This window comes from Pseudophryne corroboree, chromosome 2 (assembly GCF_028390025.1).
Source record: "Pseudophryne corroboree isolate aPseCor3 chromosome 2, aPseCor3.hap2, whole genome shotgun sequence".
Classification (NCBI taxonomy): Eukaryota; Metazoa; Chordata; class Amphibia; order Anura; family Myobatrachidae; genus Pseudophryne; species Pseudophryne corroboree.
This window is the reverse complement of record NC_086445.1, coordinates 1028533506-1028561160: the sequence shown is the minus strand read 5'-3', so window position 1 is coordinate 1028561160 and position 27655 is coordinate 1028533506. Positions and strand designations below refer to the sequence as shown.

The 27655-nt window shown below is 50.1% G+C and overlaps 1 protein-coding gene across 1 annotated transcript in view; it reads left to right on the top strand.

Moving 5' to 3' along the window:
• Nucleotides 1–27655, top strand: part of TEX55 (testis expressed 55) — a 94764-nt gene that overhangs the window by 56467 nt on the left and 10642 nt on the right. The window contains exons 4-5 of the mRNA XM_063956772.1: nucleotides 20646–20783; nucleotides 21079–21141. Coding sequence (XP_063812842.1) covers nucleotides 20646–20783; nucleotides 21079–21141 — 201 coding nt within the window. The remainder of the gene's footprint in view (nucleotides 1–20645; nucleotides 20784–21078; nucleotides 21142–27655) is intronic.

The window sequence follows — 27655 nt, the reverse complement described above, 5'->3', positions numbered from 1 at the left end:
CGAAACGCCCTATTTCACGGGAAGACAGATCCGACCAAGCTGTATGCAGATACTCGCCATTTGCATCCGTGACGAGATCCGTGCGAATCAGAATCAACCCTATAGGAACTAAACACGAAGTATTTGTTAATGCAAAAGCTTTGATGTTAGTGCTGTAGGTGTCAGTGGTGTGTGATGGCGGCCAGTGCACACGGTATATAGCTCAACCAGGGATTGGTTTATTGACCAGGTAAAACACAGGCTGCATGTCAACACAGGGTTAATGCTGCAGGTATGCAATGCAGAAACATACAGTGATCTGGGTCCAGCCAGGAGTGGGTAATGCAGGTGGTGCGTGGTAGCTGGAGCACTCAGACGATGGTGGCAGTGGAATGTATGTAACACCTAGCGGTGGGGACACAGTGGCACCGTGGCATGTCTAGGCACATCTTACTTGCACATTCTAGTCCTATGAGGCAGAGACGTGGTCCTCATACACCAACCCTCAATGCGCCATGCAGCGCGAGACGCCGGTGTGAGTAGCCGCGCCGAGTAGTGTAGCCTGGCAGCTTTTTCTATAAATTTTGCAGCAAAAATGCCAACGCCACTCAATCTGTCCCAGAGACTCTGAGCTGTGACTTTAACCACCCAGGAATTACTTTTAAATATATAGAAAGTGGCAGATGAAGCACAGCAGGACTTAGCATGAGAGAAAGCTGCGGCTGCTGCATTGCAGCACTTCATATACAGATTCAGACTCTACCCACACCGATGTACAGGTGTCACACATATCGTAGCGCTGATGCGTTTCCCCGCGCTGGACGCACAATGTTTATGGTTAATGTCCCTTTATCTATGTCATTTCCATAGTTAGCAGCTGATAATGTGCCGTCTACCTGGATTATAATCCTTCAGGAGCGCAGTGATGATTTCCATTTGTCTATCTCTCTCTCTACCTACGGCATAATCTCACTCTGGGGAATGTGTGCAAATACGGCCCCAGCTGGTATCACAGCGCAGCATCGTCTGCCAACCGCTGGTTACTGAAAATATGACCCCTCAGTTCCAGCACTCCAACACGCACCAGTCTAAGACAACGTAGAACTGACTTATTTAGAGAACTCTTGCTGAAAAGTTCATTTATGTGGATTGTTTACATAGGATTGCACGCTGGCACTAACGGCTGATGTCACAGATGATTAAAACGCAGGCTTTTAAGCGCGTTCCTTAATTGCTAAAGCGCTGACAGATAGTAATGAATGGAGGCTTGGAGCTAGTGATTGCGTATCTGAGTTTCTGTTCGTTCAGGTCATTAGCGATTAAGTGCCATGTGTAAAAGCTGGCATCTTTATAGCTGGTGTGACATCAGCCGGGGGATGAAAAAGGCTGATATTGGGTTTCTGCAGGTGGTGAGGAGAAAGGGGAAAAAGGATCAATCAGTGTTTTAATGTGCAAATTACAGAAAGGCGTTGGTAGCTGTAGCACGGGAAGTGACATTGGGGGTCATTCCGAGTTGATCGCTCGCTAGCAGTTTTTAGCAGCCGTGCAAACGCTATGCCGCCGCCCACTGGGGAGTGTATTTTAGCTTAGCAGAAGTGCGAACGCATGTGCAGCCGAGCTCTGCAAAACCAGTTTGTGCAGTTTCACAGTAGCTCTTAACCTACTCAGCTCTTACGATCACTTCAGCCTATTCGTGCCGGATTTGACGTCATACACCCGCTCAGCCACGCCTGCGTTTTTTCAGACACACCTGCGTTTTTACAAACACTCCCTGAAAACGGTCCGTTGACACCCAGAAACGCCCCCTTCCTGTCAATCTTCTTGCGGCCGTCAGTGCGAAGGAAAACTTTGCTAGAGCCTGAGCACAACCACAAAGAGCTTTGTAACCGTCTGTCGCGCGTGCGTATTGCGGCCCATACGCATGCGCAGAAATGCCGTTTTCTCTATCGTCCTAGTGGATGCTGGGGTTCCTGAAAGGACCATGGGGAATAGCGGCTCCGCAGGAGACAGGGCACAAAAAGTAAAGCTTTAGGATCAGGTGGTGTGCACTGGCTCCTCCCCCTATGACCCTCCTCCAAGCCAGTTAGATTTTTGTGCCCGGCCGAGAAGGGTGCAATCTAGGTGGCTCTCCTAAAGAGCTGCTTAGAAAAGTTTAGCTTAGGTTTTTTATTTTACAGTGAGTCCTGCTGGCAACAGGATCACTGCAACGAGGGACTTAGGGGAGAAGAAGTGAACTCACCTGCGTGCAGGATGGATTGGCTTCTTGGCTACTGGACATCAGCTCCAGAGGGACGATCACAGGTACAGCCTGGATGGTCACCGGAGCCTTGCCGCCGGCCCCCTTGCAGATGCTGAAGTAAGAAGAGGTCCAGAATCGGCGGCAGAAGACTCCTCAGTCTTCTAAAGGTAGCGCACAGCACTGCAGCTGTGCGCCATTTTCCTCTCAGCACACTTCACACGGCAGTCACTGAGGGTGCAGGGCGCTGGGAGGGGGGCGCCCTGGGAGGCAAATGAAAACCTATTTTGGCTAAAAATACCTCACATATAGCCTCCGGAGGCTATATGGAGATATTTAACCCCTGCCAGAATCCGTTAAAAGCGGGAGACGAGGCCGCCGAAAAAGGGGCGGGGCCTATCTCCTCAGCACACAGCGCCATTTTCCCTCACAGAAAGGCTGGAGGGAAGGCTCCCAGGCTCTCCCCTGCACTGCACTACAGAAACAGGGTTAAAACAGAGAGGGGGGGCACTAATTTGGCGTTAGAAATATATAAAACAGATGCTATAAGGGAAAACACTTATATAAGGTTGTCCCTATATAATTATAGCGTTTTTGGTGTGTGCTGGCAAACTCTCCCTCTGTCTCTCCAAAGGGCTAGTGGGTCCTGTCCTCTATCAGAGCATTCCCTGTGTGTGTGCTGTGTGTCGGTACGTGTGTGTCGACATGTATGAGGACGATGTTGGTGAGGAGGCGGAGCAATTGCCTGTAATGGTGATGTCACTCTCTAGGGAGTCGACACCGGAATGGATGGCTTATTTAGGGAATTACGTGATAATGTCAACACGCTGCAAGGTCGGTTGACGACATGAGACGGCCGACAAACAATTAGTACCGGTCCAGACGTCTCAAACACCGTCAGGGGTTTTAAAACGCCCGTTTACTTTAGCCGGTCGACACAGACACAGACAGGGACACTGAATCCAGTGTCGACGGTGAATAAACAAACGTATTCCTTATTAGGGCCACACGTTAAAGGCAATGAAGGAGGTGTTACATATTTCTGATACTACAAGTACCACAAAAGAGGGTATTATGTGGGATGTGAAAAAACTACAGTAGTTTTTCCTGAATCAGATAAATTAAATAAAGTGTGTGATGATGCGTGGGTTCCCCCCGATAGAAAATTATGGGCGGTTTACCCTTTCCCGCCAGAAGTTAGGGCGCGTTGGGAAACACCCCTTAGGGTGGATAAGGCGCTCACACGCTTATCAAAACAAGTGGCGGTACCGTCTATAGATAGGGCCGTCCTCAAGGACCAGCTGACAGGAGGCTGGAAAATATCATAAAAAGTATATACACACATACTGGTGTTATACTGCGACCAGCGATCGCCTCAGCCTGGATGTGCAGAGCTGGGGTGGCTTGGTCGGATTCCCTGACTAAAAATATTGATACCCTTGACAGGGACAGTATTTTATTGACTATAGAGCATTTAAAGGATGCATTTCTATATATGCGAGATGCACAGAGGGATATTTGCACTCTGGCATCAAGAGTAAATGCGATGTCCATATCTGCCAGAAGATGTTATGGACACGACAGTGGTCAGGTGATGCAGATTCCAAACGGCAAAAAGGTGTATTGCCGTATAAAGGAAGAGGAGTTTTTTGGGGTCGGTCCATCGGACCTGGTGGCCACGGCAACTGCTGGAAAATCCACCGTTTTTACCCTAAGTCACATCTCTGCAGAAAAAGACACCGTCTTTTCAACCTCAGTCTTTTCGTCCCTATAAGATCATATCTGCCCAGGGATAGAGGAAAGGGAAGAAGACTGCAGCAGGCAGCCCATTCCCAGGAACAGAAGCGCTCCACCGCTTCTGACAAGTTCTCAGCATGGCGCTGAGACCGTACAGGACCCCTGGATCCTACAAGTAGTATCCCAGGGGTACAGATTGGAATGTAAAGACGTTTCCTCTTCGCAGGCTCCTGAAGTCTGCTTTACCAAGGTCTCCCTCCGACAAGGAGGCAGTATGGGAAAAAATTCACAAGCTGTATTCCCAGCAGGTGATAATTAAATTACCCCTCCTACTACAAGGAAAAGGGGTATTATTCCACACTATATTGTGGTACTGAAGCCAGAAGGCTAGGTGAGACTTATTCTAAAAAAAAAAAAAAAAAAAATTTTTTGAACACTTACAAAGGTTCAAATCAAGATGGAGTCACTCAGAGCAGTGATAACGAACCAGGAAGAAGGGGACTATATAGTGTCCGGGGACATCAGGGATGCTTACCTCTATGTCCCAAATTTGCCCTTCTCACTAAGGGTACCTCAGGTTCGTGGTGCAGAACTGTCACTATCAGTTTTAGACGCTGCCGTTTGGATTGTCCACGGCACCCCGGGTCTTTACCAAGGTAATGGCCGAAATGATGATTCTTCTTCGAAGAAAAGGCGTCTTAATTATCCCTTACTTGGACGATCTCCTGATAAGGGCATAGTCCAGGGAACAGTTGGAGGTCGGAGTAGCACTATCTCGGATACTGCTACAACAGCACGGGTGGATTCTAAATATTCCAAAATCGCAGCTGATCCCGACGACACGTCTGCTGTGCCTAGGGATGATTCTGGACACAGTCCAGAAAAAGGTGTTTCTCCCGGAAGAGAAAGCCAGGGAGTTATCCGAGCTAGTCAGGAACCTCCTAAAAACAGTGCATCATTGCACAAGGGTCCTGGTAAAAATGGTGGCTTCCTACGAAGCAATTCCATTCGGCAGATTTCACGCAAGAACTTTTCAGTGGGATCTGCTGGACAAATGGTCCGGATCGCATCTTCAGATGCATCAGCGGATAACCCTATATCCAAGGACAAGGGTGTCTCTCCTGTGGTGGTTATAGAGTGCCCATCTTCTAGAGGGCCGCAGATTTGGCATTCAGGATTGGATGCTGGTGACCACGGAGCCCAGCCCGAGAGGCTGGGGAGCAGTCGCACAAGGAAAAAATTTCCAGGGAGTGTGATCAAGTCTGGAGACTTTTCTCCACATAAATATACTGGAGCTAAGGGTAAATTTATAATACTCTAAGCTTAGCAAGACCTCTGCTTCAAGGTCAGCCGGTATTGATCCAGTGGGAAAAACATCACGGCAGTCGCCCACGTAAACAGACAGGGCGACACAAGAAGCAGGAGGGCAATGGCAAAAACTGCAAGGACTTTTCGCTGGGCGGAAAATCATGTGATAGCACTGTCAGCAGTGTTTCATCCCGGGAATGGAAACTGGGAAGCAGACTTCCTCAGCAGGCACGACCTCCACCCGGGAGAGTGGAAACTTCATCGGGAAGTTTTTTCCACATGATTGTAAACCGTTGGGAAATACCAAAGGTGGACATGATGGCGTCCCGTCTGAACAAAAAACGGGACAGGTATTGCGCCAGGTCAAGAGACCCTCAGGCAATAGCTGTGGACGTTCTGGTAACACCGTGGGTGTACCAGTCGGTGTATGTGTTCCCTCCTCTGCTTCTCATACCTAAGGTGCTGAGAATTATAAGACGTAGAGGAGTAAGAACTATACTCATGGCTCCGGATTGGCCAAGAAGGACTTGGTACCCGGAACTTCAAGAGATGCTTACAGAGGTTTTATGGCCTCTGCCGCTAAGAAGGGACTTGCTTCAGCAAGTACCATGTCTGTTCCAAGACTTACCGCAGCTGCGTTTGTCGGCATGGCGGTGGAACGCCGGATCCTAAGGGAAAAAGGCATTCCGGAAGAGGTCATTCCTACCCTGGTCAAAGCCAGAAAGGAGGTGACCGCACAACATTATCACCACATGTGGCGAAAATATGTTGCGTGGTGTGAGGCCAGGAAGGCCCCACAAAGAAATTTCAACTCGGTCGTTTCCTGCATTTCCTGAAAACAGGAGTGTCTATGGGCCTCAAATTGGGGTCCATTAAGGTTCAAATTTCGGCCCTGTCGATTTTCTTCCAGAAAGAATTGGCTTCAGTTCCTGAAGTCCAGAATTTTGTCAAGGGAGTATTGCATATACAACCCCCTTTTGTGCCTCCAGTGGCACTGTGGGATCTCAACGTAGTTCTGGGATTCCTCAAATCACATTGGTTTAAAACCAGTCAAATCTGTGGATTTGAAGCATCTCACATGAAAAGTGACCATGATCTTGGCCCTGGCCTGGACCAGGCGAGTGTCAAATTGGTGGGTTTTTCTCAAAAAAGCCCATATCTGTTTGTCCATTCGGACAGGGCAGAGCTGCGGACTCGTCCCCAGTTCTCTCCCTAAGGTGGTGTCAGTGTTTCACCTGAACCAGCTTATTGTGGTGCCTTGCACCTACTAGGGACTTGGAGGACTCCAAGTTGCTAGATGTTGTCAGGGCCCTGAAAATATGTTCCAGGACGGCTGGAGTCAGGAAAACTGACTTGCTGTTATCCTGTATGCACCCAACAAACTGGGTGCTTTTGCTTCTAAGCAGACTATTGCTAGTTGGATGTGTAATACAATTCAGCTTGCACATTCTGTGGCAGGCCTGCCACAGCCAAAATATGTAAATGCCCATTCCACAAGGAAGGTGGGCTCATCTTGGGCGGCTGCCCGAGGGGTCTCGGCTTTTACAACTTTGCCGAGCGGTTATTTAGTCAGGGGCAAACACGTTTGTAAAATCCTACAAATTTGATACCCTGGCTAAGGAGGACCTGGAGTTCTCTCATTCGGTGCTGCAGAGTCATCCGCACTCTCCCGCCCGTTTGGGAGCTTTGGTATTATCCCCATGGTCCTTTCAGGAACCCCAGCATCCACTAGGACGATAGAGAAAATAAGAATTTACTTACCGATAATTCTATTTCTCGGAGTCCGTAGTGGATGCTGGGCGCCCATCCCAAGTGCGGATTATCTGCAATACTTGTACATAGTTACAAAAATCGGGTTATTATTGTTGTGAGCCATCTTTTCAGAGGCTCCGCTGTTATCATACTGTTAACTGGGTTCAGATCACAGGTTGTACAGTGTGATTGGTGTGGCTGGTATGAGTCTTACCCGGGATTCAAAATCCTTCCTTATTATGTACGCTCGTCCGGGCACAGTATCTAACTGGCTTGGAGGAGGGTCATAGGGGGAGGAGCCAGTGCACACCACCTGATCCTAAAGCTTTACTTTTTGTGCCCTGTCTCCTGCGGAGCCGCTATTCCCCATGGTCCTTTCAGGAACCCCAGCATCCACTACGGACACCGAGAAATAGAATTATCGGTAAGTAAATTCTTATTTTTTTTCACCTGATCGCTGCTCTGCAAAAATCGCCAGCGAGCGATCAACTCGGAATGACCCCCCCATTGTCTGAACAGATTCAGAAAAATAAGTAATATTATAATAAGCAGATATCTCCTGGTTACCTTTTAATCCCGATCTGGCCATCTGGCCCCATACACTAGTATGAGAACCTATATTCATCAAGCTCTGAAATACTACATTTCAGATGACACTGATTCCCGGACCCCACTCTCTCCTATGGGAAAGAGGTCCTGCATTGCAGAGAGGGATCCGATCAGATCCCTCTGCCCCTGTATGGCTCCCTCCACTGGAAGATCAATAGGGTTCTTGTGTGCATTCTTGAAGCCCAGGTCACACCATAGCAATGATGGGAATCGCGGGAACAGCTGATCTTCGGATCAGCTGTCTCCGCACCGCAGCAATATTGAATTGCTCCGGTGATGTTTATATCCATGGCAGCTACTCACAGTGAGTTGGAAATTTCATTATTTTGGAGGGCACCCAGCCTTAAATAATTAACATAGTGAATAGGCCCCAAGTGAGTTATTTCCTCTGTATACCAATAAAAAGCAAATCAGATGGTTTCACTGTGGTCTGAAATTAGGCATTATGCCCCTCTGCACCAGTTACCGTGATGTACTTTGCCGTGGACCCCTTGTGGCACCATATAAATAAAGGATTATAATAATGTTCACCTTCGTATCACCAAGGTTTATGGAATCCTTGCATGGAAATGAGATCATATAGCAAAATGCATATCACCCTAAATTTGTCCAAATAAGGCTCATCCATAATTTGCGCAAATCTCGCCCTTAATTCACACAACCCCACTCCAGTTACGGCAACTTTCTGTCTAACCATACCCGCCTATTAACTGATTAAGGCTCGCCCACTTCCTCCCCTACTGTCTGGCGCTACAGAACCCTTGTGATGCTGTATAAATAAACAATAATTATAATAATAATTAAAATTTCTCATACGTCCTAGAGGATGCTGGGGTCCACTTCATGACCATGGGGTATAGACTGTTTCGCAGGAGCCATAGGCACTCTTAAGACTTTTCAATGGGTGTGAACTGGCTCCTCCATCTATGCCCCTCCTCCAGACCTCAGTTTTAGAAATGTGCTCAGGCAGACTGGATGCACTCCAGGGGAGCTCTACTGAGTTTTTCTGAAAAGACTTATGTTAGGTTTATTTTCAGGGAGATCTGCTGGCATCAGACTCCCTGCTTCGTGGGACTGAGGGGGCAGAAGTAGGAACCAACTTCCTGAAGAGTTTCATGGCTCTGCTTCTGGCTGACAGGACACCATTAGCTCCTGAAGGGAACTGAACGCTAGCCGTGTCTAGATGCTCACTCCCACAGCACGCCGTCACCCCCCTCACAGAGCCAGAAGTCAGAAGACAGGTGAGTGTATGAAGACAGATCTTCAATCAAGCAAAGTGACGGCTGAGGTACCGCGCGGCTGGCGGGAGCGCAGCGCGCCATTGCTGCCCACACATACACAGGCACTGTAGGGTGCAGGGCGCTGGGGGCGCCCTGGGCAGCAATTAACCTCGTAAACTGGATAAAAAGGGGGCATAAGATGCCATGGCACAGCCCTACCCCCGCCAGTGTAAATATTATGTGAAAAATTTCTGAGGAGAAACGCGCCATTGCGGAGGTGGAGCTTCCTCCTCAGGCAGCCAGCACACTGTTCAGCGCCATTTTCTCTCATTCAGACTGCAGAGAAGAAGCTGGTCCTCCTCCACTTCTGAACAAGTATCAGGGTGATAAAAGGGGGGGCCTGGGTGCTAATACATATTGTGCACAATATAATAGCGCTTAAAGGTTTCTGTGTACGGAGTACGCGACACGGGGATTTTGTCTCTGTGTACAAAGTACGCGGCACAGGGATTTTTTCTTTGGCGCTGGGTTGTGAACTGGTTGCTCCTAAACTGTGTCTCTCTGACAGATTTTACTGTGTGTCTGTCCCCTATAAGTCCCAGTGTGTCTGAGTGTGTGTTGTACACGTGTGTAAGACATGTCTGAGGCAGGGAGTTTCTTCCTCGGAGGAAGGCATTTTAGGGACACAGAGTTGTAATGTGGTGGCGCTGCCGGTACACCAAGAGCCTGCATGGGTGAAAGAAATACGTGACAGTATGCATCATATCAATAGGATATGATCTGTGGAGTATGTGATTTTTCAGGGCTCTGTTCTTTCATCCGCAGGCGACCCCTCTGGGTCACATAAGAGACCATTTGTGAATATTGTGAATGCTGATACCGACACGGACACTGATTCTTGTGTCGACGATAGTGACTCCAGAGAAATAGATCATAAATTGGCAAAAAAATATACAATATATGATTGTAGCTATAAGGGAAGTTCTAGAAGTCACGGAAGCCGCTCCTGTACCTCAGGAGAAGGCTTATTTCTATAAAGAAAAGAAATCCAAGGTCACTTTCCCTCCTTCCCACGAGCTTAATACTCTCTTTGAAGGGATGTGGGTGAATCCCGAAAATAAATGTCGTATTCCCAAGAGAATTCAGATAGCTTATCCTTTCCCGGTGGAGGACAGGAAAAAATGGGAGTCACTCTCTGTGTTAGACAGTGCACTGTCCAGGTTGACAAAGAAGGTAATTCTCCCTGCTCCTGGCACGGCTTCACTAAAAGAGCCGGCAGACCGAAAGATGGAAACTACATTAAAATCCATTTATGTTGCTAATGGTATGCTGCTCAGGCCCACAATTGCTTGCACGTGGGTGAGTCGCGCTATTGAAAAATGGTCAGAAAGCGTGTCATCAGAAATTGACACGATTGATAAAGATGAGATACTCCTTAAGTTAGGGAATATCAAAGATGCTGCCGCATACATGCTAAAAGCGATGAAAGATATTGGACTCTTGAGTTCACAAGCCGCTACCATGGCAGTATCGGCTCGGCGGGCGTTGTGTATTCGACAGTGGAACGCGGATGCAGATTCCAAAAGAAATATGGAGGCTCTCCCATATAAAGGTGAGACCTTATTTGGCAATGGACTGGATGCGTTAGTCTCGGCGGCTACCGCAGGTAAGTCGACATTTTTGCCCTCTGCGATTGCACCGGCAAAAAAGACATATCACCCGCACATGCAGTCCTTTCGGCCCAATAAATACAAAAAAGCGAGAGGTTCCCCCTTCTTTGCAGGTAGGGGAAGGGGAAAGAAGTCCACAGCGGCTTCAGGTTCCCAGGAGCAGAAGTCTACCCATACTTCTGCCAAATCTTCAGCATGACGCTGGGGCTCCTTTGCGGGAGGCCGCTCGGGTGGGGGCACGTCTCAAACTGTTCAGCCAAGGTTGGATTCAGTCTGGCCTGGACCCCTGGGTTTTGCAGATAGTATCTGTGACGACATGTGATGACACAGCTGGCGCGTCGTGTCGCTCAGTGGTAAAAGACACGTGGTTACTTTCCTAGCCCTGGTCCTACACATGGACTTCATCAATTGCCAATATGTTATTAGTTATATGTTAGGCAATATTGTATTATATTGTATGATGTTATTGTTACAAGGGTACAGAGAGAGGCAGGAGACTGACTAAGAAGTAATGTTCTGTCAGGAGCTCCAGGAGGGAATTGTCGTGTAGAATTGGATCACAGAAGTGTGCTGAACTGTGTTATAACCTATTCTGTTAATAAACCACTGTTGGTTTTTCATCTACCACCGTGACTGAGTGATTTTGAACCCAATATCCTCACATTTGGCGGCAGCAGTGGGATCACTCAAGACACCAGCAGAAAGGAATAAACCACAGCAGGCAATGGATTCTGCCCCGCTATGCTACCGATACAGCAAGAAGGATCAACTACAGGACCTCTGTCGAGCAAGACGGATTGAGTTTAATACAGTGGATACCAAGGAATCCCTAATTGGAAAACTGGCTCAATGGGACTTTGAGCACCCTTGTGATCAGGAGGAAGAGGAGGATATGGTCGAGGCCTCAGCGGAGGAGACCAGTAATGGAACCAGGGCAGTGGAGCTTGTGGTTGGAAGTTCGTCAGCATATCGGCAGGCTGAGAAGCCGGATATGTTATTTATATTTACCAAGATGCAGTACATTTGGGAGTACTGGAATGAAGCTCAGTGGGAAATCAGCAGGTGGAGAGTATCCAGCATACAGGACAAGTTGTGTCATCTTGGGAATGCGTTCATGCACTGCAGAAGTGAAGCAGCCACATGGAATCTGCTGGGGGAGCCAGAGTTTGAGGAATTCAGGGAGGAAGTGATCGCCACAGTGGCCCAAATGACACAAAGGATACAATATACAGAGACGGAAGGGAAAGTGCAGAGTAAATTGTCTTCCCGGACAGATCCAGAGGAAGTGGCATTGGATCGGGGGCCCCTGGATACCCCAGCATGGCGAGGCCAGTGTTACAGGGTGGATGTGGAAAGGCACCACCTGCAACAGCTTCTCCCATACCCAAGGGAAGAAGTTGCCCAGTGGTCTATACGGAAGGAAGCACACGAAGTGAAGAAAGCAGTGAGCACAATCCAGGCACCCCAGGAGGAACTGCACTACAACTTCCCTGGTGCTGAGACGGAAGATGAGGACTTAGTGAGAGAGCGTCAAGAACTGTCTGCCCAGTATGTTACACTGGAAAAGGATGAGCTTGTCCAGGTGGATGCAAGGAAGCACTGTCTGCAACCCGTTCTCTTGTCCCTGGGGGAATGTCGCAGTAAAACACTTGGTGACCAGTCTGAGCTGTGTTACAAGTGGCCATTTGCGGGCTTGGAGGATATAGAAACCATCGCAGAGTGCCAGCGAGACATTGAGGAAGAAGTCGCTACTATCACCCGACCACCACTCGAGCAACAGAGCCTCCAAGGGAATCCTTCAGGTGAGCACCAACCAGTCCTGGCTACTGAGCCATTTACAGTGTTGTGTTTGGGGGAGGCTACTGAAAATGAGAAGGAAGTGGGGTCTGTCATCCAAACACCCCAGGAGAAGATGCACTATACCTTCCTATTGGCAGAGGTGGAAGAGGAGATCTCTGCGAGGGCAGCAGTAGGTGGTAATGTCCCAACTATAAGCATGGCTAGTGCAGACAGTGTCTCACTGCAGGCTGATCAGCATATGCGGCTGAGGGAGGCCTATTGTGAAGCTATGTTCATGGCTGCCCCAGTTATTTTATCAGAAAAGGATGTTCAGGAAGGGCCCAGTGTATCCCCAGCTATTGTATCTCTCCCAGAAGATTCTGGAGGTCTGTTCCCATTCAGTGAACTTGATGGTAAGGAGCTGCAGTCTGAATGCCAGAATCTTCCCTGTGACTCAGAGAAAATCCAGGTATCAGACCTGGTGAAAATAGCATCAGCTCAGGAACTGAAAGGGAACATGTTGCTCTACTCTAGGGCACCTGAGTGTGTTTGGGACTGGCATTGTGTGCAAGGTGAAATGACTGACTCTAACCAGGACAATGGTGTTCAGCCAGGACATGTAGCAGTGACTGGAGAAGGTAATGCCACTGTCCCTGTGAACCTACATCCATGTTCCAGTACAACAATGGTCGAGTTGGTGGTTACACACAAGGAAGCTGAGCAGATTGTACTCCAGGCCAAAGCATACAAGACTCAGAGTAGGATCCCACAAGTTACCCAGCCAGCCAGGCTGGAGGAAGCATTTACCCAGGATAGCACAGAAGAAACTTCTGGCATGAAGGAATCCCCATTGTGCCCTGACAATTACCATACCCGTGGTTCATGTTTGGGGGAGGGAAGCCACTGTCCTGATGCACCAGAGGTGATGGAAGTGGGGTTCCCAGGGAATACATGGTTGGGGAGGGAGAGTGAGGGCCCCAGAGATCAGATTTTGTTTATGGAGGAAAATTGTGACTATCTGAAATGTGAGGTTACCCAGTTGGGTGTAGGGGAATTATTAGGTCCCCAGGTGCAGTTATTGGACTTATTGAATTACACTGTTGCACATGCTGTTACCCCAACCCGGCGGCTGTCTACAAAGGGGACTTTGATTAATGTGTTTGGATTGGACAACGGGGGGAAATACAAGAACTATGGACTGCTGATCACGTTTCCACCGGACCCTGGTAAGACTGTATTGAGTTATGCACTGTGGGCCACACACCCACCAGACCGGGGAAAGAAATTCCCACACAAGCCTCATGACAATTACCACAGACTTTGGACCTGGGACGCAGGTGGTCTCCGTACAAACTGTACAATGCTATTCACAAAAACCACCAGACCCACAAGAGAAACCTGCCAGTCATTATTATGACGGGGCACAGACTGTCTGATGTAGGAGAGCATCACTGCGCTCAGCAAGCTTCAGCTACTTAGGACACAGGGCAAGAAAGTAGGGGAAGGTAATGTGACGACATGTGATGACACAGCTGGCGCGTCGTGTCGCTCAGTGGTAAAAGACACGTGGTTACTTTCCTAGCCCTGGTCCTACACATGGACTTCATCAATTGCCAATATGTTATTAGTTATATGTTAGGCAATATTGTATTATATTGTATGATGTTATTGTTACAAGGGTACAGAGAGAGGCAGGAGACTGACTAAGAAGTAATGTTCTGTCAGGAGCTCCAGGAGGGAATTGTCGTGTAGAATTGGATCACAGAAGTGTGCTGAACTGTGTTATAACCTATTCTGTTAATAAACCACTGTTGGTTTTTCATCTACCACCGTGACTGAGTGATTTTGAACCCAATATCCTCACAGTATCCCAGGGGTACAAGCTGGAGTTTCAAGACGTACCCCCCATGCCGATTTTTCAAATCGACTTTGCCAGCTTCTCTTCCGGAAAGGGAAGCAGTAACAGCGGCAATCCAAAAATTATGTCAGGATCAGGTCATAGTCCTGGTACCTTTGTCACAACAAGGGGAGGGGTTTTATTCAAGCCTTTTTGTGGTTCCGAAGCCGGACGGCTCGGTCGGACCGATCCTAAACCTAAAATATCTGAATCTCTACTTGAAACTATTCAAGTTCAAAATGGAATCACTGAGGGCAGTGATTTCCAGTCTGGAGGAGGGGGACTACATGGTGTCTGTAGACATAAAGGATGCTTACCTGCATGTTCCCATTTATTCTTCTCACCAGGTTTATTTGAGATTTGCGGTTCAGGATTGCCATTACCAATTCCAGACGTTTCCTTTCGGTCTCTCCACGGCGCCGAGGGTATTCACCAAGGTGATGGCGGAGATGATGGTTCTCCTGCGTCAAAAAGGAGTCAGTATAATTCCTTATCTAGACGATCTCCTGATAAAGGCGAGATCCAGGGAGCAGTTGTTACAAAACATCACACTCTCCCTGTCAATACTCCAACAACACGGTTGGATCATAAATTATCCAAAGTCACAGTTGGAACCGACGACAAGATTGTCTTTTCTCGCGATGATTCTGGACACAGAAGGTCAGAGAGTATTTCTTCTGGTGGAAAAGGCTCTGGAAATCCAGAAAATGGAAAAACAGATATTGAAACCATCAAGTGTGTCGATCCATCAGTGCATTCGATTGTTGGGGAAGATGGTGGCGTCCTACGAGGCCATACAGTTTGGCAGGTTCCATGCCAGAGTTTTCCAGTGGGACCTGTTGGACAAGTGGTCGGGATCCCACCTACACATGCACCGGAAGATAATCCTGTCGTCAAAAGCCAGGATTTCGCTCCTATGGTGGCTACACAGTTCTCACCCACTAGAGCAGGGGTGGGGAACCTCCGGCCCGCAGGCCGTATAAGGCCCGCGAAGCTGTTTGCTCCGGCCCACCCGCTTCTCTCAGTGAGACACGCCGCCGCTCAGTCCGGCGGCAGCGTGTCTCAGCTGTCAGGACAGGGAGGAGAGCGCGGCTATGTCGGGTGGCGGCGGCGTGTAGGACTTGAAACCAGCCGCCGGTTCGTGAGCCAATCAAAGCTTGCGGACTGGCAGCCAATCAGGAGCTGTGTCTGCTGGTCCGCGAGCTCTGATTGGCTCTCGAACCGGCGGCTGGTTTCAAGTCCTACACGCCGCCGCCCAACATAGCCGCGCTCTTCTCCGTGTCCCGCCGAAAGGAGCAGTAAGCAGCACGGGGGGGGGGGGGGGGGGTCATCTGTATACCTGGCACTGTGGGGCATCTGTATACCTGGCACTGTGGGGGCATCTGTATACCTGGCACTGTGAGGGGCATTTGTATACCTGGCACTGTGAGGGGCATTTGTATACCTGGCACTGTGAGGGGCATTTGTATACCTGGCACTGTGAGGGGCATTTGTATACCTGGCACTGTGAGGGGCATTTGTATACCTGGCACTGTGGGGGCATCTGTATACCTGGCACTGTGAGGGGCATTTGTATACCAGGCACTGTGGGGGCATCTGTATACCTGGCACTGTGAGGGGCATCTGTATACCTGGCACTGTGGGGGCATCTGTATACCTGGCACTGTGGGGGCATCTGTATACCTGGCACTGTGGGGGCATTTGTATACCTGGCGCTGTGGGGGCAATTGTGGATCTGGCACTGCACTATTGGGGGCATATGTGTATCACGTCCCATTTTAACTGGCCACACCCATTTTTCTGGCGCGCACACACAGTACCTCTAAGGGGCAGACCTACTGGGGGGCAGGGTAATTTTTTAAGTTGAGAATTTTTGTATGGCCCCCGAAGGATTTTATAAATATCCATATGGCCCTCAGTAGAAAAAAGGTTCCCCACCCCTGTACTAGAGGGACGCAGGTTCGGGATTCAGGACTGGATCCTGGTAACCACGGATGCAAGTCTCCGAGACTGGGGAGCTGTCACTCAGGGGGAAAGCTTCCAAGGAAAATGGTCAAGTCAGGAAGCCTGCCTTCATATAAACGTGCTGAAATTGAGAGCCATTTACAACGGCCTTCAACAAGCGGTGCATCTTCTTCAAGATCATCCCGTGCAGATCCAGTCGGACAATGTAACAGCAGTCGCGTACATAAACAGACAGGGCAGAATGAAAAGCAGAGCGGCAATGGCAGAGGTGACGAAGATCCTCCTCTGAGCAGAAAGACATGTAAAGGCGCTGTCGGCAATTTTCATTCCGGGAGTAGACTTCCTCGGCAGACACGATCTCCATCCAGGAGAGTGGGGCCTCCACCAAGAAGTCTTTGCCGAAGTGACAAGTCTTTGGGGAGTTCCTCAAGTAGACATGATGGCATCTCGTCTCAACAAGAAGCTTCAGAAATATTGTTCAAGGTCGAGAGACCCTCAAGCAATAGCAGTGGATGCGCTAATGGCCCAGTGTGTGTTCCGGTCGGTGTATGTCTTCCCTCCACTTCTGCTGATCCCAAAGGTGCTCAGGATCATAAGGAGAATAAGAGTTCGAGCAATCTTCATTGCCCCAGACTGGCCAAGGAGGGCTTGGTACCCAGATCTTCAGGAGTTGCTCATAGAAGATCCTTGGCCTCTTCCTCTTCGCGAGGACCTGCTGCAGCAGGGGCTGTGCGTGTATCAAGACTTACCGCGGCTACATTTGACGGCATTGCTGTTGAGCGCTGGATCCTAGCCCGAAAGGGTATTCCCAGGGAAGTCATCCCCACCCTTATTCAGGCCAGGAAAGGAGTAACGTTGAAACATTACCACCGTATTTGGAGAAAATATGTGTCTTGGTGTGAATCCAAGAAGGCTCCTACGGAAGAGTTTCAGTTGGGAGGTTTTCTCCATTTTCTGCAGGCTGGTGTGGAGGCGGGCCTCCGATTGGGGTCAATCAAGGTCCAGATTTCGGCCTTGTCAGTGTTCTTCCAAAAACAATTGGCCTCTCTTCCAGAGTTTCAGACCTTCGTGAAAGGGGTTCTGCACATCCAGCCTCAATTTGTGCCTCCAGTGACACCATGGGACCTTAACGTGGTGTTGCAGTTCCTTCAATCGGATTGGTTTGAGCCTCTACAAGAGAGAGAGAGTTGAAGTTTCTCACTTGGAAAGTGGTGATGCTTTTGGCGTTGGCATCCGCACGGCGGGTGTCTGAATTAGGGGCCTTGTCTCACAAGAGCCCTTACCTGATCTTCCATGAAGATAGGGCAGAGTTGAGAACTCGTCAACATTTTCTTCCAAAGGTGGTTTCATCTTTCCACATAAACCAACCTATTGTGGTGCCAGTGGCTACTGACACGTTCACTGAGTCAAAGTCTCTAGATGTGGTTAGAGCTTTGAAGATTTATGTCGCTAGAACAGCTCAGATACGGAAAACAGAGTCTTTGTTTGTCCTGTATGCTCCCAATAGGATTGGGTGTCCTGTTTCCAAGCAGACTATTGCGCGTTGGATCAGAGGTACGATTCAGTACGCTCATACTACGGCTGGATTGCCGTTACCAACGTCGGTGAAGGCCCATTCCACTAGGAAGTTGGGCTCATCCTGGGCGGCTGCCCGGGGGGTCTCGGCATTACAACTTTGCCAAGCAGCTACTTGGTCGGGGTCAAACACATTTGCAAAATTTTACAAGTTTGACACCTTGGCCAATGAAGACCTCCAGTTCAGTCAATCGGTGCTGCAGGGTCATCCGCACTCTCCCGCCCGTACTGGAGCTTTGGTATAAACACCATGGTCATGAAGTGGACCCCAGCATCCTCTAGGACGTATGAGAAAACAGGATTTTGATACCTACCGGTAAACCCTCTTCTCCTAGTCCGTAGAGGATGCTGGGCGCCCGTCCCAGTGCGTACTTTACCTGCAGTTTTGTTATTACAGTTACACTGTTACACAAGTTGTGTTATATTAGTTTCAGCATGTTGCTGCAAATGGTTCATGCCTGTTGGCGTGTGTTATGTTGAATGCCATGTTGTGCGGCATGGTTGAGGTGTGAGCTGGTATGTATCCCACCACTAGTATTAAAGTAAATCCTTTCCTCGAAATGTCCGTCTCCCTGGGCACAGTTCCTATAACTGAGGTCTGGAGGGGGGGTATAGAGGGAGGAGCCAGTTCACACCCATTGAAAAGTCTTAAGAGTGCCCATGGCTCCTGCGGAACCGTCTATACCCCATGGTCATGAAGTGGACCCCAGCATCCTTTACGGACTAGGAGAAAAGGATTTACCGGTAGGTATCAAAATCCTGTTAAATAGCCTTATTAATAATGTAGAGGAAACTGTTAGTACAGAAAATGCTTTGGAACTGCATAGAACACACTTCAGAAAATAACTTGTTAAAAAACTGTTTCAAAACCGCCTGCAGTACTGCAGCTGACCAGCATGTGGCACTAGCAACTTTTTGGCTTCTGTGCAATAATATGTGCTTGTAGATTATTCCAGGGGAGTCATATTGGGGCATACTTGCCTACCGGACCCTCTCCATGAGGGAGAAAATGCTCTGTTCCTGGACTTTCCAGGTAATGTATGATTGCCATCACCTGTGGTGAAACACCTTTCTTATCAATTACCTAGCTCACCACAGGTGATGGCAATCATACATTACCAGGAAAGTCCAGGAACAGAGCATTTTCTCCCTCATGGAGAGGGTCAGGTAGGCAAGTATGTATTGGGGCTTATTTTGATTTGTATGCGGGCAGTTTTCCGCTGCAGCACGCTTGCTACAATATGCTAATGCCAGCATCCACCCTTCTATGCCTATTATCCAGTGCGCCTGCATGCAGCCACCATCGCTAGTATATGGACCTTCACCCACACCATGCAAGGTGTAACAGATCCATCTGAATCTGGCTTTCCACCGCCATCTGCGTGCCCCAAATGAGCATGGAAGTTGACTTACGTAGCCACAGCGTTCCCATGACACAAGATGAATCCATTCTGTGCGATTGCAAGGTCACCGCCCAGAAACGCCCATTTTACGGAATGAGTGCTCCATCAATTGACGGGTCAATCCGTTTGCAATCTCCGTCCTGTGCGAATGCATGGTCCGACGCATGCGCAGTCTGTTATCGCTTTCCATGATGCATGCGCAGTTTGCAGATTTTGGGGTGAGATCACCTGCACCACTCTCTAGTGCAGTGTTTCCCAACCACGGTCCTCATGGCACACTAACAGTCCTGGTTTTAGTGATATCCAGGCTTGAACACAGGTGACTTAATTAGTACCTCAGTTATTTTGGTTTAACCATCTGTGCTGAAGCCTGGATATCACTAAAACCTGCACTGTTGGTGTTCCTTGAGGATTGCGGTTGGGAATGCCTGCTCTAGTACACAGGTCTGCAAACTCGGTCCCCATTACCCCACACAGTGCATGTTTTGCAGGTCTCCTCACAGAATCACAAGTGAAATAATTAACTCCACCTGCAGACCTTTTAAAATGTGTCTGTGAGTAATTAATACACCTGTGCACCTGCTGGGTAACCTGCAAAACATGTACTGTGTGGGGTAATGAGGACCGAGTTTGCAGACCTATGCTCTAGTACACAGGTTCTCAAACTCGGTCCTCAGGACCCCACACAGTGCATGTTTTGTAGGTAACCCAGCAGGTGCACAGGTGTATTAATTACTCACTGACACATTGTAAAAGGTCCACAGGTGGAACTAATTATTTCACTTATGATTCTGTGAGGAGACCTACAAAACATGCACTGTGTGGGGTCCTGAGGACCGAGTTTGAGAACCTATGCTCTAGTACACAGGTTCTCAAACTCGGTCCTCAGGACCCCACACAGTGCATGTTTTGCAGGTCTCCTCACAGAATCACAAGTGAAATAATTAGCTGCACCTGTGGACCTTTTAAAATGTGTCAGTGAGTAATTAATACACCTGTGCAGTTGCTGGGTTACCTGCAAAACATGCACTGTGTGGGGTCCTGAGGACCGAGTTTGAGAACCACTGCTCTAGTACAGTGGTTCTCAAACTCGGTCCTCAGGACCCCACACAGTGCATGTTTTCCAGGTCTCCTCACAGAATCACAAGTGAAATAATTAGCTCCACCTGTGGGCCTTTTCAAAATTTGTCAGTGAGTAATGAATACACCTGTGCACCTGCTGGGTTACCTGCAAGACATGCGCTGTGTGGGGTCCTGAGGACCGAGTTTGAGAACCTGTGCTCTAGTAAATAATTTACTGTACTACAAATACTTTCCAAAACATTTTTGGAAACAGGTGCACAGGAAAAAGGAGCTGTAACGCGTAACAACCATACCGATGGTTATCTTCCTCTTCTGAAGCCGGCACCAGTTTTTTTCCTAAGGTCCACGATTGCGTCTGTCTAACATGTAACACATTCATGAATTCATATCCAGTTTGTTGTGATGCCTCATTCTCTTTCCTGTTGTGTGCAGATGGGCAGCGATAAAGTGCTAATCACCGAGCTGATTCACCAGGCTGGCGCCACACCACCTGCCACGCCCGTGTATGAGGACCCGTACGAGCGCTCGCTGAAGTACATGGAAAAGCACAACATCCTGGAGATATTCCAGGTGGGAGACATGCGACTTACATAGCAAAGGCGTGTTCCTAACACCAGGACTGTGACACTGACCGGCCATAACGCAGAACGTGCTGTATGTAAGATGTACACTTTACCTTGGAGTGTTTCCTTCCATCACTACACACAGCAGTGGTCTGTGGAGCAATGCTGCCCCTTAGTGTTCTTATTGTGTATTACAGCAATGTGGTGTTCCTGTATGTTATGTTCTGTACTTCCAGCCAGGTAAATTACTTCATCCGCTTCTCCTTTCTTATATTTTGAATTCAGTATTATTTACTTTTCAGGAGATTACAGCAAAGCTGGTGTACGAGAAGCCAGCGGAACCCCTTGAATTTATGCTGGAGAAGGTGAGTGCTACAGCTACACTATACAGCACTCGCACTGCACTTACATAGCACCTGCACTGCACTTACTACATATCACCTGCGCTGCACTTACTACATAGCTCTCACACTGCACTTACTACATAGCACTCGCACTGCACTTACATAGCACTCACACTGCACCTACATAGCACTCACACTGCACTTACATAGCACTCACACTCCACTTACATAGCACCCAACCCACACTACACTTACATAGCACTCACTCTGCACTTATATAGCACTCATTCTGTACTTGCATAGTACCCGCACTATACTTACATAGCACTTACATAGCATTCATTTTACACTCACATTGCACCCACACTGCACTTACATAGCACCCACACTGCACTTACATAGCACCCGCTCTGCACTTACATAGCACCCGCTCTGCACTTACATAGCACCCGCTCTGCACTTACATAGCACCCGCTCTGCACTTACATAGCACTCGCTCTGCCCTTACATAGCACTCGCTCTGCCCTTACATAGCACTCGCTCTGCCCTTACATAGCACTCGCTCTGCCCTTACATAGCACCCGCTCTGCCCTTACATAGCACCCGCTCTGCCCTTACATAGCACCCGCTCTGCCCTTACATAGCACCCGCTCTGCCCTTACATAGCACCCGCTCTGCCCTTACATAGCACCCGCTCTGCCCTTACATAGCACCCGCTCTGCCCTTACATAGCACTCGCTCTGCCCTTACATAGCACCCGCTCTGCCCTTACATGGCACCCGCTCTGCACTTACATAGCACTCACTCTGCCCTTACATAGCACCCGCTCTGCCCTTACATAGCACCACTCTGCCCTTACATAGCACTCACTCTGCCCTTACATAGCACCCGCTCTGCACTTACATAGCACTCACTCTGCCCTTACATAGCACTCACTCTGCCCTTACATAGCACCACTCTGCACTTACATAGCACTCACTCTGCCCTTACATAGCACTCGCTCTGCACTTACATAGCACTCGCTCTGCCCTTACATGGCACCCGCTCTGCCCTTACATGGCACCCGCTCTGCACTTACATAGCACTCACTCTGCCCTTACATAGCACCCGCTCTGCCCTTACATAGCACCACTCTGCCCTTACATAGCACTCACTCTGCCCTTACATAGCACCCGCTCTGCCCTTACATAGCACCACTCTGCCCTTACATAGCACTCACTCTGCCCTTACATAGCACCCGCTCTGCACTTACATAGCACTCACTCTGCCCTTACATAGCACCCGCTCTGCACTTACATAGCACTCACTCTGCCCTTACATAGCACCCGCTCTGCACTTATACAGCACTCATTCTGCCCTTACATAGCACCCGCTCTGCACTTACATAGCACTCGCTCTGCCCTTACATAGCACCCGCTCTGCACTTATACAGCACTCATTCTGTACTTGCATAGCACCTGCACTGCACGTGCATAGCACCTGCACTGCACGTGCATAGCACCCGCACTGCACGTGCATAGCACCCGCACTGCACGTGCATAGCACCCGCACTGCACGTGCATAGCACCCGCACTGCACGTGCATAGCACCCGCACTGCACGTGCATAGCACCCGCACTGCACCCGCACTGCACGTGCATAGCACCCGCACTGCACGTGCATAGCACCCGCACTGCACGTGCATAGCACCCGCACTGCACTTACTACATATCACCTGCGCTGCACTTACTACATAGCTCTCACACTGCACTTACTACATAGCACTCGCACTGCACTTACATAGCACTCACACTGCACCTACATAGCACTCACACTGCACTTACATAGCACTCACACTCCACTTACATAGCACCCAACCCACACTACACTTACATAGCACTCACTCTGCACTTATATAGCACTCATTCTGTACTTGCATAGTACCCGCACTATACTTACATAGCACTTACATAGCATTCATTTTACACTCACATTGCACCCACACTGCACTTACATAGCACCCACACTGCACTTACATAGCACCCACACTGCACTTACATAGCACCCGCTCTGCACTTACATAGCACCCGCTCTGCACTTACATAGCACCCGCTCTGCACTTACATAGCACCCGCTCTGCACTTACATAGCACTCGCTCTGCCCTTACATAGCACTCGCTCTGCCCTTACATAGCACCCGCTCTGCCCTTACATAGCACCCGCTCTGCCCTTACATAGCACCCGCTCTGCCCTTACATAGCACCCGCTCTGCCCTTACATAGCACCCGCTCTGCCCTTACATAGCACCCGCTCTGCCCTTACATAGCACCCGCTCTGCCCTTACATAGCACCCGCTCTGCACTTACATAGCACTCGCTCTGCCCTTACATAGCACCCGCTCTGCCCTTACATGGCACCCGCTCTGCACTTACATAGCACCCGCTCTGCCCTTACATAGCACCACTCTGCCCTTACATAGCACTCACTCTGCCCTTACATAGCACCCGCTCTGCACTTACATAGCACTCACTCTGCCCTTACATAGCACTCACTCTGCCCTTACATAGCACCACTCTGCACTTACATAGCACTCACTCTGCCCTTACATAGCACTCGCTCTGCACTTACATAGCACTCGCTCTGCCCTTACATGGCACCCGCTCTGCCCTTACATGGCACCCGCTCTGCCCTTACATGGCACCCGCTCTGCACTTACATAGCACTCACTCTGCCCTTACATAGCACCACTCTGCCCTTACATAGCACTCACTCTGCCCTTACATAGCACCGCTCTGCCCTTACATAGCACCACTCTGCCCTTACATAGCACTCACTCTGCCCTTACATAGCACCCGCTCTGCCCTTACATAGCACCCGCTCTGCCCTTACATAGCACCCGCTCTGCCCTTACATAGCACCCGCTCTGCCCTTACATAGCACCCGCTCTGCCCTTACATAGCACTCGCTCTGCCCTTACATAGCACCCGCTCTGCCCTTACATAGCACCCGCTCTGCCCTTACATGGCACCCGCTCTGCACTTACATGGCACCCGCTCTGCCCTTACATAGCACTCGCTCTGCCCTTACATAGCACCCGCTCTGCCCTTACATGGCACCCGCTCTGCACTTACATAGCACTCACTCTGCCCTTACATAGCACCCGCTCTGCCCTTACATAGCACCACTCTGCCCTTACATAGCACTCACTCTGCCCTTACATAGCACCCGCTCTGCACTTACATAGCACTCACTCTGCCCTTACATAGCACTCACTCTGCCCTTACATAGCACCACTCTGCACTTACATAGCACTCACTCTGCCCTTACATAGCACTCGCTCTGCACTTACATAGCACTCGCTCTGCCCTTACATAGCACCCGCTCTGCCCTTACATGGCACCCGCTCTGCACTTACATAGCACTCACTCTGCCCTTACATAGCACCCGCTCTGCCCTTACATGGCACCCGCTCTGCCCTTACATAGCACTCACTCTGCCCTTACATAGCACCGCTCTGCCCTTACATAGCACCACTCTGCCCTTACATAGCACTCACTCTGCCCTTACATAGCACCCGCTCTGCCCTTACATAGCACCCGCTCTGCCCTTACATAGCACCCGCTCTGCCCTTACATAGCACCCGCTCTGCCCTTACATAGCACCCGCTCTGCCCTTACATAGCACTCGCTCTGCCCTTACATAGCACCCGCTCTGCCCTTACATAGCACCCGCTCTGCCCTTACATGGCACCCGCTCTGCACTTACATAGCACTCACTCTGCCCTTACATAGCACCCGCTCTGCCCTTACATAGCACCACTCTGCCCTTACATAGCACTCACTCTGCCCTTACATAGCACCCGCTCTGCACTTACATAGCACTCACTCTGCCCTTACATAGCACTCACTCTGCCCTTACATAGCACCACTCTGCACTTACATAGCACTCACTCTGCCCTTACATAGCACTCGCTCTGCACTTACATAGCACTCGCTCTGCCCTTACATAGCACCCGCTCTGCCCTTACATGGCACCCGCTCTGCACTTACATAGCACTCACTCTGCCCTTACATAGCACCCGCTCTGCCCTTACATAGCACCACTCTGCCCTTACATAGCACTCACTCTGCCCTTACATAGCACCCGCTCTGCCCTTACATAGCACCACTCTGCCCTTACATAGCACTCACTCTGCCCTTACATAGCACCCGCTCTGCACTTACATAGCACTCACTCTGCCCTTACATAGCACCCGCTCTGCACTTACATAGCACTCACTCTGCCCTTACATAGCACCCGCTCTGCACTTATACAGCACTCATTCTGTACTTGCATAGCACTCATTCTGTACTTGCATAGCACCCGCTCTGCACTTACATAGCACCCGCTCTGCACTTACATAGCACCCGCTCTGCACTTACATAGCACCCGCTCTGCACGTGCATAGCACCCGCACTGCACGTGCATAGCACCCGCACTGCACGTGCATAGCACCCGCACTGCACGTGCATAGCACCCGCACTGCACGTGCATAGCACCCGCACTGCACGTGCATAGCACCCGCACTGCACGTGCATAGCACCCGCACTGCACGTGCATAGCACCCGCACTGCACGTGCATAGCACCCGCACTGCACGTGCATAGCACCCCCTCTGCACCTGCATAGCACCCCCTCTGCACTTACATAGCACTCACTCTGCACTTACATAGCACTTACATAGCATCCACACTACACTTACATAGCACCCGCTCTGCACTTACATAGCACTCATTCTGTACTTATACAGCACTCATTCTGTACTTATACAGCACTCATTCTGTACTTATACAGCACTCATTCTGTACTTATACAGCACTCATTCTGTACTTATACAGCACTCATTCTGTACTTGCATAGCACCCGCACTGCACGTACATAGCACCCGCACTGCACGTACATAGCACCCGCACTGCACGTACATAGCACCCGCACTGCAAGTACATAGCACCCGCACTGCACGTACATAGCACCCGCACTGCACGTACATAGCACCCGCACTGCACGTACATAGCACCCGCACTGCACTTACATAGCACCCGCACTGCACTTACATAGCACCCGCACTGCAATTACATAACACTCATTCTGCACGTGCGTAGCCCCCGCACTGCACGTGCGTAGCCCCCGCACTGCACGTGCGTAGCCCCCGCACTGCACGTGCGTAGCACCCCCTCTGCACTTGCGTAGCACCCCCTCTGCACTTGCGTAGCACCCCCTCTGCACGTGCGTAGCACCCCCTCTGCACGTGCGTAGCACCCCCTCTGCACTTGCGTAGCACCCCCTCTGCACTTGCGTAGCACCCCCTCTGCACTTGCGTAGCACCCCCTCTGCACTTGCGTAGCACCCCCTCTGCACTTGCGTAGCACCCCCTCTGCACTTGCGTAGCACCCCCCTCTGCACTTGCGTAGCACCCCCTCCGCACTCCGCACTTGCGTAGCACCCCCTCCGCACTCCGCACTTGCGTAGCACCCCCTCCGCACTCCGCACTTGCGTAGCACCCGCTCTGCACTCCGCACTTGCGTAGCACCCGCTCTGCACTTGCATAGCACCCGCTCTGCACTTGCATAGCACCCGCTCTGCACTTGCATAGCACCCGCTCTGCACTTGCATAGCACCCGCTCTGCACTTGCATAGCACCCGCTCTGCACTTGCATAGCACCCGCTCTGCACTTGCATAGCACCCGCTCTGCACTTGCATAGCACCCGCTCTGCACTTGCATAGCACCCGCTCTGCACTTGCATAGCACCCGCTCTGCACTTGCATAGCACCCGCTCTGCACTTGCATAGCACCCGCTCTGCACTTGCATAGCACCCGCTCTGCACTTGCATAGCACCCGCTCTGCACTTGCATAGCACCCGCTCTGCACTTGCATAGCACCCGCTCTGCACTTGCATAGCACCCGCTCTGCACTTGCATAGCACCCGCTCTGCACTTGCATAGCACCCGCTCTGCACTTGCATAGCACCCGCTCTGCACTTGCATAGCACTCACTCTGCACTTGCATAGCACTCACTCTGCACTTACATAGCACTCACTCTGCACTCTGCACTTGCATAGCACCCGCTCTGCACTTGCATAGCACCCGCTCTGCACTTGCATAGCACCCGCTCTGCACTTGCATAGCACCCGCTCTGCACTTGCATAGCACCCGCTCTGCACTTGCATAGCACTCACTCTGCACTTGCATAGCACTCACTCTGCACTTGCATAGCACTCACTCTGCACTTGCATAGCACTCACTCTGCACTTGCATAGCACCCACTCTGCACTCTGCACTTGCATAGCACCCACTCTGCACTCTGCACTTGCATAGCACCCACTCTGCACTCTGCACTTGCATAGCACCCACTCTGCACTCTGCACTTGCATAGCACCCACTCTGCACTCTGCACTTGCATAGCACCCACTCTGCACTCTGCACTTGCATAGCACCCACTCTGCACTTGCATAGCACCCACTCTGCACTTGCATAGCACCCACTCTGCACTTGCATAGCACCCACTCTGCACTTGCA